The 12,519-nt window shown below is 43.5% G+C and overlaps 1 protein-coding gene across 1 annotated transcript in view; it reads right to left on the bottom strand.

The window, feature by feature from the left end:
• TNS1 (tensin 1) overlaps positions 1-12,519 on the bottom strand; it is a 361,563-nt gene that overhangs the window by 38,338 nt on the left and 310,706 nt on the right. The window contains exons 22-25 of the mRNA XM_056861619.1: positions 6,610-6,751; positions 6,119-6,201; positions 3,919-3,996; positions 490-561 (exon numbers count right to left, since the gene is read on the bottom strand). Of these exons, the coding sequence (XP_056717597.1) occupies positions 490-561; positions 3,919-3,996; positions 6,119-6,201; positions 6,610-6,751 (375 nt within the window). The remainder of the gene's footprint in view (positions 1-489; positions 562-3,918; positions 3,997-6,118; positions 6,202-6,609; positions 6,752-12,519) is intronic.

Genomic DNA, 12,519 nt, shown 5'->3' with positions numbered 1-12,519 from the left:
GGAATTACATCTTATGGTACACGTGGCCCGACCAAGTGACATTTATGTCATATCTGGCCCTCCTAACAAATGAATTAAACACCCCTGTTCTAGAGTGAGTGAAACCAATACAAAATGCAGCAACCCTCGCTTATAAAGCCTTCAGGTGAGCAGTCACTAAGCTAAGGCTGCTATCCTGCAAACCATTACTTCAGTGGGATTTAAGGAACTTCTGTGCTTTACTTGCCCACTTCAGCCACCCTCTATTGGCCACACCTAAATGCCAAGAATTGTTGTGGTCACATTGTCCATTATTTGCATTTCAACTGCTGATCAAAATAGGACCACTATAAATTCGGAAAGAAGTAAACCAATTAGAGCCCTTTTCCCGAAGGCTAATTTTCAAGTAAGTTGTTTCCACTTGTCAAATTCAGTGACATATAAAGCATACTTTTAAAGTATTATTCTGCTTCCAGGTTCCTAAACAACTGAAATATTCATACTACTCACCTGCTCCCTGTTTGAACAAGTCTGTAGCTGAGTTACTGGATGAAGTTGTCTCTTTTGTTTCATCCATGGGATCTATTAAAAAAACAATGCCAAATAGAAGGAAAGTTATTGACTGTTGGCAAGAGTTCTATTAAGATCACAGCCTCAAGCCCACTTTACACATCCATAGTCTTACAGCACCTTTAAAACATAAAGCTTTAAGCAGCAATCCTACATTCATTTACTAGCCTTGATGAACACCACGGGCCCTCCTCATGTGAACACAGTGAGAGTCGTAGGCACCATACACCTAAGGTGCTGTCAAGTTGCAACTGACTTATGGTGACACCAGCAAGGGGCTTTCCAAGCAAGTGAGAAGCAGATAAGGCTTCCTATTGACCCTGCTTAGCTTACAAGATCTGACAAGATCGGGCTATATCATGCTGCCTTCCGTCCCCAGTAAGTCTTACTTCTGATTCAATATGAATAGGATTGGACTGTTACTGTGGCAGAAAGTAATCTGCCCAGCTATCAGCAGTGGAGGTTGGGGCTTGTTGTTCCATCTACACACCCAACCTTCCTATGAACTATTAGCTGTTTGTCTTTCTGGAACTCTGATAGGTGCCATGGAAAGCTCATCTGGTAAATAAGTAACAAGCAAACAGCTGGGTTGGTCTGGCTCTACTGGCTTTCAGCACTGCTCCTGCTGCTATCACTGTCGAGGACACGCTCTTGGGGTAGCACTGGAGGATGCTGTTCCTCTAATGCAGAACTTTGGATTCCAGGGTTGTTGAACCCATGAAGCTGCCTTATTCGGAATCAGACCATTGGTCCATCAAGATCAGTATTGTCTAATCAGGGCCAACTAGATGTGCATACTGTTTCCCTGCAGACACCCAGCAGCTGTGGAGAATGTCTGGTACAAAATAAAGGAGAGCCCATTTGGGCTTTGAACGTTGCCGTATAGGGAGGAAGTGCTCCTGCCCCCCTCCCGCCGTTTCCCCACATTTAAACAGCACTGGGGCAGAGTTATTTCCCCATTTTTCTGCTCCACATGGAGTAATCTGCCCATTTCAGCAAGGGAAAGCATCTGAGAGGGGGTTAGGCAGGAGCCCCCCCCCCTCAGTAGAATCCCAAGGCCAATCAGGCTCAAATTTATTTTGTAACAAACCTTCCCTGCAGCTGCTATGTGGGTGAGGGGAAACAGCAAATCTAGTTAGGCCCTCAGCAATTCTTCACAGAAGCAATTCTTCATTGTCTCAGGCAGTCTTTCACATCACATACCACCTAATCCTTTTAGGTGATGATGCCAGGGATTGAATTTGGGACCATCTGTCACCGCTTGTGGCGTTAAGGGGTCTACACTCCTAGAATGTACCACTTACTGAGAAATGGAGCTATCTGTTCAGCGAGACCTCACAGCCAGAAGTCAATGATGATTCCTACAGGGACTGTAGGCTTTCTATTGAGAAGTGCCAGAAAATTTATGAACAAGGGACTTCCTTTAAATAACATTTATTTCACATAAAATATATATATGCATGTGAATATTTACACACTCTCAAAACATGTCATAAAGTACAAACATTATGATTCTTTTACATGTTCAGTTATGTTAATATATGCAAGCAGTTTCATACAATCTTTATAAGCAATTTCTCTATGTAAGATTTTCTAACCTTAAACCTTTAATGCATTTCTCTCTATAAGATTTTAACTTCTATCTCTAGATTCATTTAGAATACTACAGTTACAGAATCTTGTAAAAACATGGTTAGTAATTCTCACAGAATAAAAAATATGATTTAATACAATGGGAGAGAAGATATGGTTAATATAATGGGGAAAAGACCTGTTATAGTTAAGAGCATCTTAATCCAGAGTACCTGAAATATAAATTGTAAATTATAGTAAGTTGAGTACAACCTTATATTATTTCTAAACCTCTCCAGCTCATATGCATAGCTGATATTTAGGATATTGCAAACCTTTTCTGTGAGGACATATTCTTTTCCCATGTTTCTATGTCTTCACCATATCTTTGATTCTCTGGTTCTTAGTTTATTTGAGAATTATAGTCCAAAAGCTCATTGAGTATTTCATGCCAGTTTAGGTTCATTGAAATACTGTTCTGAAGTCTATTTATCTGATAAAGCTGAAGTTAGAGCTATTTGGGACTATAGTCAGTTGTTATAGCTATATGTAGATGCTCTACCACTACACTATAGCCATTCCCAAAATTGTTATGCTATTTGGAGAGCTCTCTGTGTAATATTTATGTTCTAGCCAAGGACATCTGTGTACATGTAGGCCCTTATTTCATGATATCCTAAAGGAAGATATAATCTGGCATACATGACCAAGAGCTGGGTGGAGAAAGCTCATTATGTATGTTGCAATTTAATCCTGGCCAATTGTGCAATCCTTTATCAATCACAAAGTAGAGGATTTAGAGGGAGAGGAGGGATTATACGGCTTTGAGAGTCCTTATCCTTCTGCTGATTCCCAGTACAAACTATGGCCTGTCTTCATTATGTTTTCCTTCTTTTGGGTTCCAAGGGGTGAGGTAGTTCCAAGTGGGGAGTTGAATTTCCTGTATTGTGCAAGCGGTTGGACTAGATGACCCTGGTGTTCCCTTCCAACTCTATGACTCTATGACATGTTGGGTATCTTTCTTGTATACTGTTTGCCTTGCCTTGCCCTATATGAGCTGGTAGAAGTGGTATCTGGTACAGTGTTGGAGAACTCTAGGGCTATTGTCCTTGGAGGACTTCAACTTTCTTTGTCTAGTTGCATGAAAGATTTTATGGCCACCATGGTTCTGGTCCAAGTAGTATTGCCTGTTAAGGCGATCCCATATGTTGAAACTTTGAAATGGACAATAGTAGCAAAATGTGGTGTGTTGGCAGCCAATGTCTCAGTGATAGCTTTGGCAATATCCTGTGGACCCGTTAATGTTGCATTCAACATATGAGAGGATTAATTTACTAGATTAATTTTTTTGTAGTGAGCTGATTTCTGGTGGTTTAGTAAAGGGTCTGGATATATAACCTGTGCTATGGACAGAACAATATCTGATGAAGATACACATGGCTGTGGTTCTTTCTTGCCAGCAGGGGTGATGGTCCAATTACAATGGTCTATCCTCAGAGGCTAATGATCCAAATGGTTTCCAGAATGCTTTGGTAGATTTTGGGAGACTGAACAGTATTTCTGTTGAAGCCCTAGTAGGAGCCTGGAATGCTAGACTCCAACTGACAATAGACAGATTTGCTCCCTACTACTGCCCTCTTCTGCCTTCAATCCAGCCCCATGTGAAGAGTGACTCCTCTTCTCAGAGGTTTAGAACAATGAGTGCACACACACGTTCTCCCTAGGAATCATTTGTGTGTACTCTGCTCCTCAGCCCCATAAGTCCCCATGTGTATTTCTTGGTGCAAAAGCTCTTACCTCTGCCAGGAATGACCAGCTTGCAAGGCAAAGCCAGAGGCATGATGGAGTGCTGGTACACCAGAGCTGACAGGCAACCTGGGGAGAGAACAGGGGAAATGTTTGAAGCTAATGGCAGCTGGGTGTGTGATTTACAGGGCATTCAGAATGCAGTGGCAGAAACCATCATATGGTTCTGTTTATTGGATTAATTACTGATGTTTAAACAAGTTGAATGAATGATAGACATTAAGCCTCAACTTCCAGGGTCAGATTCTGAAATCTGTTCCTTAAAATCCCTTACTACTTTAGCAGCCACAAGTGCTCTACTATTTAATAGTGTCACGATTTAAACTTTTCTTACGCTCTCTAGTCTCTCTTCAGTAACTCTCCTATGGAAGAACCACTGGACCTGAAGGAAGGCTCCTTAGGCTGGAGGAAGTTCCTGGAGCCTAACGTAGTACTTACTGCTAGTAAGTAGGCTGCAATACAGTCAGGTTATGAATATCTATTTCGTTTCTGAGGAGACATGACAGGAACAGATTTTCAAAACTAAACAGGTGTCTTGTGGCTCTTAAAGACTTTAACTTAATATTTATTCTAGCATGTTTTCTGTAGAAGTTAGTCTTGAAGGTGCTACAAGACTCCTGTTTATTTCTGGTACAACAGACTAACATGGACATGCCTCTGGACCTCTAGACAGCTGACCTCTTCCTGTTGTCCAAACATGATACCTGTTAGCAAGGAAGAAGGATGGCAGCTTGCTGGTGCATCTCCTGTTTATGAAGCACCCTGAAGAACCCTGGTACTAACTTAGAGAACAACCCGTTTCTCTGCCTCTGCTCTAACGGAGTTCTCAAATAAGGATGTCATCGTCGGATAAAGTCAGGAATGCATAACTATTCTAAACTGACAGCTCTTGGAACTGTCTCTCAGAATGGTCTTCCCAAAACCAGTAGCAAAACCTTGTATCTTTTGCTCAAAAGAATGTATGCTAGATGACAGGAGAATTCAGTTCAGCCCAGAGAAAAGGGTAGAGAACCATGTATGAACCATGAGAAGCATGTATGTTCTTCCTTCCTAAAGGAAATCATTGCTCCCTGCAGGATACTATGCAAGTACAGCATAGTGTGCATTGAAGGTACATTACTAACTAGTGTTTTACTGAAATAAAAATAGTACAGTTGAGCTGAATTACCCCAACTTCCAGGGAGAGACACAGAGATCCAAAATCACTGTAACAGCTGCACATATGCACGAGTGGCAGAAATACAAAAATTTTCTATTTCTTGGAGGTTTCTGGGGGTGTGTGTTATTTTCTATGATGCATAGATGAAATTGTTGTATGTGCTATCTCTTGGTGTTGAGTAGCCATATCACTAGGGATGATCGCTTACATCTGACCAAATAAATGTTATGGTACTGTCAGTCTGAGTAAGATACTCACACCTACATGTGGGTGGTGCTGTTGCACATCTGAGTGTTTGTGATGGTTCTGTATTGGTTCTGGTTGTTCTGTGGAAGCTGACTGTTTAGCTGTCATAGCTGTTTTAAATATCTGTGCTAGAGGCTGTGCTGGAAACCACTTAGAAACCTTTTATTAACGTTTGTTCCTTAACAAGTGTGTTACAATAGTCATATATTTTCCTTAATAAAAGCAAAGTGCACGTGTCAGCCACTGGATTTGCTGTTGAGTCACTGAAGTTTGTTCTTGCCGCAAAAAGGAAAAGTTACCTGTGATACCTTAACGACAAAGTAATTTCTTGCAGCATGGGCTGTTTTGCAATCAAGAGCCTAATTCATCAGATAGATGAAGTCAATGGAGATAAATACACATGAGGAAAATTTAAATCTACCCATCAGATAATATGATATTAAAAGATAAAAGACAGATACAATAAAGGAGTCAGCCAATGGAAGCACAGCATCACTGGTATTAATGAGATTGTGGCAAGGTCAACCGTCACTGGGCAGTGCTCAATCTATAGGAAAATAAATGAATATTGAACAGTAACACTTTCAGTTCCTGGAAATGACCGTGCCCCCAACCCAAATTTCTGTAACTTCAGCTTTCACAGACAACTCTTGATAAATATTTCAGCGTCAGAAGACCAGGGATGTTATAACATGTTGTTTATCATCATTACCTCCACAAGAGGGCAGGCTGGGACAAAGCAGCTTTACATATAAGAAACAGAAGGGAGAGAGGTGCTGCACTTACCAAAGTTTGGCTCGTTCGGACATCCTTTTAATTTCACCCCTTTGGGGCTGGTTTCTATCAGGAAGTGTCTTACTAGCTCATTGGTGATATCTGATGTGAGGGGGGGAAAATCACAGTTTCAGTATAGATTCTCAATGTTTCCTGTAAGCCTTATAGTTCTGATTAAGGCCATAAACTCATGTCTTGCTGTCCTTCAGAGGGAAATAGGGGAAAAATATTAGTCTCTGTTTAGGGCCAGCAGTTTCTAAGAATGCATTCTGAGCCTGTTTTGAAAACAAAGGGATTCAAGGCATTTATGCTGGGCCTTTAAGCATGAAATCTCACATCTGGTGCAGGATGATTCGCACTCAGACACTGCCTGGCGATGATATCTAGGCTAAGGAACAGCATCTGGATTTTCAAATGCTAGCTGGTATTGGGATGTGTGTATTTGTGTCCAGTCTATGTATTCCATGAGATTCCATAAGGACTCCATCTCCCACAAGGACAAGGAGGCTGTACCTTTCTTGCTCTGTTGCACTACACCAGGAGGCGGAGAAGCAACTTTCATGGCCAGTCCATAGGCTCCACGGAAAGAGTGGCTGTCTCGAATGATGAAGGCCCCAGGTTCCTTGTCTTTCAGCAATGTAATGGCTGAGAAAGAAGCAAAGCACACAGCAAGAGTGTAAATGCACCCCAGCAGTAAAATAGTGTAGAGTCATCAGAAAATTAAAAGCTTGTAAGATGAAAAAAGTGGAATAAAGGGCTCTAAATCCAATTCAGCAAACCTACCTTTATCTGCCCCCTACCTCCAGCTTCCCCTCCTTTACTCCCCCTGTTTGTGGACCATTTTGTACAGTGCAGCCCTATTACTTTCACATGAAAGCCCTCTTGAATAATTCAGTTTTGCATAGTTTGAGGAAAGCCAGAGAGAGTGGATGCTTTCCTGACCTCCTCGGGCAGAGGCCGTTCCATAAGGTGGGGGGGGGCACAACAGAGTCAGCACACGTACGGCCAGTTGTTTATTTTACCCATTGGCAGGTTGGCACCTGCAGAAGACCCTGCTCAGATGAGCGAAGCTGTCATGGTAGACAGCTATTCTGCTTAGCCAGCATGGTGTGGTGGTTAAGAGCGGCAGACTCTGATCTGGAAAACTGGGTTTGATTCCCTGCTCCTTCACATGCAGCCTGCTGGGTGACCTTGGGTTAGTCACGGTTCTCTCATAACTCTCTCAGCTTCCCCTACCTCACAAGGTTCCTGTTGTGGGTGGTGGTGGTGAAGGGAAGGTAATTGTAAGCCACTTTGAGACTCCTTAAAGGTACAGAAAAATGGGATATAAAAAACAACTGTTCTTCTAAATTATTAAATTAAAAGCTTAAATTTAAGCTATTCTGTTTAAATTGCAGTCACTTCTGAGTTATTCTTTTAACTATGACTTAATTTTCTCCCAGAAAGCTCTGCCAGGACCATCCCACACAACACTTCTGGAGTAGTAATAAAAATAACAACAAAGACACACCAGCCAAATCCACCCATTTAATCACATTTTCTCATCAGTTGTGTATTTTAATGTGGAAGTCCTATGACTATTAAGGCAGATGAAACTGCAGGCAGGACAAGAATGCCCCTTCCTCTGAGTCTGATCTGAAGGTTAACCTCCATTCAACAACTGTCACGTTACCCTCACAAGGGGAGATATGAGGAAATGAAGGAACATGCTCATGGATTAAGGACGGATCTGCAGCATCATGCTACCAAGTGCCTCAGCTGTTGGCTGAGTGAGAGGAATAGCTGTTGACAGAGATATAAACAAAGTTTCTTAAAGGCATCACCCATGCTTGCCTGATAGGCAGCCTCATAAATATAAGCTGGGGACACATGCAAATTATTCATCACTAAGCAGGGTCAGCCCTGGTTAATATTTGGATGGGAGACCACCAAGGAACACCAGGGTTGCTATGCAGAGGAAGGCACTGGCAAACCACCTCTGTTAGTCTCCTGCCATGAAAACCCCTAAAGGGGTCGTCATAAGTCGGCTGCGACTTGAAGGCACTTTACACACACAATTAGTGACTTAAAGCTGCAATCATGACTAGTTTGTTTGCTAGATCTCTAGACCTTAATATCCTGTAGTGGTACAGTACATTCTTGTTGGCATGCCATGATACATTTACATCCTCATAGAATTAAATCAATGTAGAAAATAACATTTACAAAAGTGTTTTAATACAGCACAGTTCTATAGAATTAATTTACATCAGCAGTAAGTGCCATCCTTTCCTGCTTATTGCTTCCTATTGCACATATTAACAAAAAGCTCTGAAATGTGGAGTTATTATATCTGTTGTAGAGATTTCTGAGGGAGACTTGCATAACCCTATAACCAGGTATTTGGTATTCTTCCCATTTTGTACCCAGAGCCTTCAGCACAGTCTTCCATTTTTATCATATCCTCTTTATTTCATTGGCTTCCTGTCTCAGAGTCTAAAACAGAGCGTCTTATTGCTTCTCTTTCTTTTGGTAAGTCTCCAGGTGAAGAGTTGATCCCCCCAGAGATGTATAGGATTTTTTCTGACTGGTGGTCACCTGTTTTTGCCAAACTGTTTACCCAGATGAATTCTACTGGCATTTTCCCTTCTGGTTGGAAACAAAGCATTGTTGTTGCCTGTATTCAAAAAGGGCTACAAATTGGATCCCCAAATTGTCATCCAATTAGTTTATTGGATGTAACTGCTAAACCAGGGGTGTCGAACTCATTTGTTAGGAGGGCAGTATATGACATAAATGTCACTTGGTCGGGCCGGGCCATGTGCAAATAAATAAATAAATTAAATGCCAGATACTGGAGATGCAAACTTTATAACAGACACAGGCAAAGTCAATTAATGTTACTCTTTTTTACTTAAAAAACAAGCTTACAACAATAACATTCTTACAGTATTTTCTTTTACTTAACAGTCTTATTGTTATTGAGTTAAGTATGCTTGTATTTTAAGTAAAAATAATATCATTAATTGGCTTAATTTTGGCTTTTGTAAACTTTGTATCTAGTCCCTGGCATAATTTTTTTTAAAAAAATTAAGCGGGGTGGTGGGGGTGGGGGTGGCTTGGCTGGCAAGTCTGCAGCTGGCTCAACAGCCCAGATCTGGACTGGGGGGAGGGCTGCCTTGGCTGGCCAGCCTGCAGCAAACTGGCCCAGATCTGGACTAGAGGAGGACTGGCAGCCTTAACCGGTGAGCCAGCAGCCCTCTCCCAGTCCAGAAAGACAGGGAGAAAGAGAGAGAGAAGAGAAAGAGAAATAAAGAGGGAGGAGGAGTGAAACAGGAGAGGGAGGGAGGGAGAAAGAGAGAAAGAAAAAAAGAAAGAGAGGGGGGGAGGAGGGGGGGAGAGCCAGAGGGAGAAAGAAAGGGAGAAAGAGGACAGGGACAGGTAGCTGTCTGGGCTCTGGGGCAGAGTGGCCCAGGAAGCCCAGAAAAGGAGGGGGGAGGATCTTGCTGGGCTCTCAGGCTGCTGTAGCCCGGGAAAGCCCAAAGAGGGGGGAGGGAGAGGGAACGAGGAGAGCGATGGTGGGGGTGGGGGAAGGATCCTGCTGGGCTCCCAGGCTGCTCTGGCCCTGGAAAGCCCAGAGAGAGAGAGGCCATTTATGCATGGGAGGTTTTGCCTTCTCTAGATGCACATTTTCCACATCTGAATTCTTAAAACTCTGCATGGGGGCTTATTGTTGAGTTCTGAGAATTTGGATGGTGAGAATGTGCATCTGCCTAGAGACTGGCACATCCAAGGCAAAACCTCACGTGCGTAAATAGAGAGAGGAAGAGAACGAGGGTGGGGGGAAAGGATCCTGCCGGGCTGCCCGGCTGCTCTGGCCCGGGAAAGCCCAGAGAGAGAGGGGGGGGGAACCAGGCGCGAAAGGGGAGGCGGGGAGGGGAGGGGAGTTCTTTCTTCCTCCCTCCCTCTCCTGTTTCACTCCTCCTCCCTCTTTATTTCTCTTTCTCTTCTCTCTCTCTTTCTCCCTGTCTTTCTGGACTGGGAGAGGGCTGCTGGCTCACCAGTTAAGGCTGCCAGTCCTCCTCTAGTCCAGATCTGGGCCAGTTTGCTGCAGGCTGGCCAGCCAAGGCAGCCCTCCCCCCAGTCCAGATCTGGGCTGTTGGGCCAGCTGCAGACTTGCCAGCCAAGCCACCCCCACCCCCACCACCCCACTTAATTTTTTAAAAAAAATTATGCCAGGGACTAGATACAAAGTTTACAAAAGCCAAAATTAAGCCAATTAATGATATTATTTTTACTTAAAATACAAGCATACTTAACTCAATAACAATAAGACTGTTAAGTAAAAGAAAATACTGTAAGAATGTTATTGTTGTAAGCTTGTTTTTTAAGTAAAAAAGAGTAACATTAATTGACTTTGCCTGTGTCTGTTATAAAGTTTGCATCTCCAGTATCTGGCATTTAATTTATTTATTTATTTGCACATGGCCCGGCCCGACCAAGTGACATTTATGACATATCCGGCCCTCCTAACAAATGAGTTCGACACCCCTATTCTAAAGGGTATAAATTCTTCTCTTGTGGAGGAGAAACTAATTTTCCTTCTTTCTGATTTGGATCAGTATGTCTCTTAAAGAGTGGTACAATTCACCTTGGCAGCCAAGAAAATACAAGCCAGAGCTGTATCTAAAGGCTGAACTATTTTAACTGTATATTGTGAAGATATTTATGTGTTTTTAATTGTATTTTAAAGAGTTTTTAACATTATTTTCTTGCTTTTGCTATAGTTATGTGTGTCCCTCTGTTTGTCCAAAATTGTAATGGCTTTGGCCTCATAAAATAAATGTTTAGCTTTGCTTTGTATCAGTTGTAGATTCCCCCAACAGAACGTTTCAGTGTTGAGTCTGCACTTTGTCTTCTAGAAGGTGAACATTTACAGAGGTGAGGAGCAAGGGGTAGCATGTGCAAGACAATAAACTGTAAAGCCCTAGGATTAGGAGATAATAAAAGCATCAGAATGCTTGAAATTTCACACTGCTCTAGGCAGAGTGCTTTTCTTCCCGAAAATGCAGTTACCCACTTGATCTCTCTATTAATTTATTATTTAATATACTGAAAAATATAGCCTACTCAAAGAGGACTCAAAGTAACAGGAAAAATTAAAACACCTTTTTTATAATCCAGTCCAGAATCAGGTACTACCAAAATAGCTTTGGATTCAAACATCATTGGCCAGAACTTGCTACTGATCAACCAGACATAGTGGCCTATTGATAAAATGATTTTCTTAAAAAATTAAGCTATAATTGTGAGGGTCTCTGTCTTTGTGTCTCTGCTTTCCATCACCTGCTGTGTTATCAGTGAACTCGTAAAAGCAGTTCACACCTTCTGGTCTCAGGCGCCAGGCCTGATGGCCCATGTATCTTCCCCCCCCCCGCTGTTCTTCCTGCCAGTACTCCCTCAGGCCGATGCGGCCTTGGAAGTGTGATAGCCGCCCAGACTTCCTGGGATCGGTCTGATGTTTTGTATTATGCCAAGCTTGTAACTTCCCATAACAATAAGTGTGAACCCCAGTGCCCCAGTGCCCTGGAGTCAATATATTCTGTAAACCCGTATAGCCCCTCACTTGCAACTTTCTACCTGTGCCTGTCTCATCTCCTGAAGGCTTCAATAAATCGATTGTTTCTGTATCAACGTCTGAGCAACTGATTTGGAGAAGCAAACTCAGAGAGGGGGATCTCTCACATTAAGTTGCAAGTCTTTGCCTCTCGGACTGCAGCTGTACCGCTTTGGACAGAATGTCAGCCGACGAGGACACCACCCCTAACCCCGATGCCCCCAAGGAACCGGACGAGCCGGAGAAGCCGGACCCTAAAGAGGAGGGAGCCAAGCCAAAGAAACCGAAGGGTCGCGCCCCCGACCAAGATCGGGACGGACGTCCCCGGGGGCTCACTTATTGGCTGGACTCTCCCAAGGGCTGGTCGCTCTCGCGGACTGCGGCGAAGGATCGCCGGTTGGCCTTCCCCAGCACGGGACTCGAAGGGGACCCGGCCCGCAAAGAGGCCCTCATGGAGGAAGAACGAAAGCAGTGGCAGGAAGACCGCCGGGCTATGCAGGAACAGATGGAGATCATGCAACGCGTAATGGGTGAGATGGCCACGACCCTAGATGCGCTGAAATTGCAACCTCCAGCCGGTGCTCCCCCAGACGGGGCGCCAGTAGTTCCGCCCGCAACCCCTGCCCCCCCGGCCCGTCGGGACCTGAAAGTCACGTATGACGGGTCGGGAGACCAGTTGACCTTTTTTATGGTCCAAGTAGACATTTTTATGCGGGAACAAGGCCGAACCTTCGTTTCTGAGGAGTCCCGGGTGCAGTACGTGGCTTCCTTACTGCAAGGGGAGGCGGCTGCCTGGATGGTGTTGCAGTATGAACTC

This window comes from Euleptes europaea, chromosome 15 (genome assembly GCF_029931775.1).
Source record: "Euleptes europaea isolate rEulEur1 chromosome 15, rEulEur1.hap1, whole genome shotgun sequence".
Lineage (NCBI taxonomy): Eukaryota > Metazoa > Chordata > Lepidosauria > Squamata > Sphaerodactylidae > Euleptes > Euleptes europaea.
The sequence above is the reverse complement of the archived record's forward strand: the minus strand, read 5'-3'. Positions and strand labels throughout refer to the sequence as shown.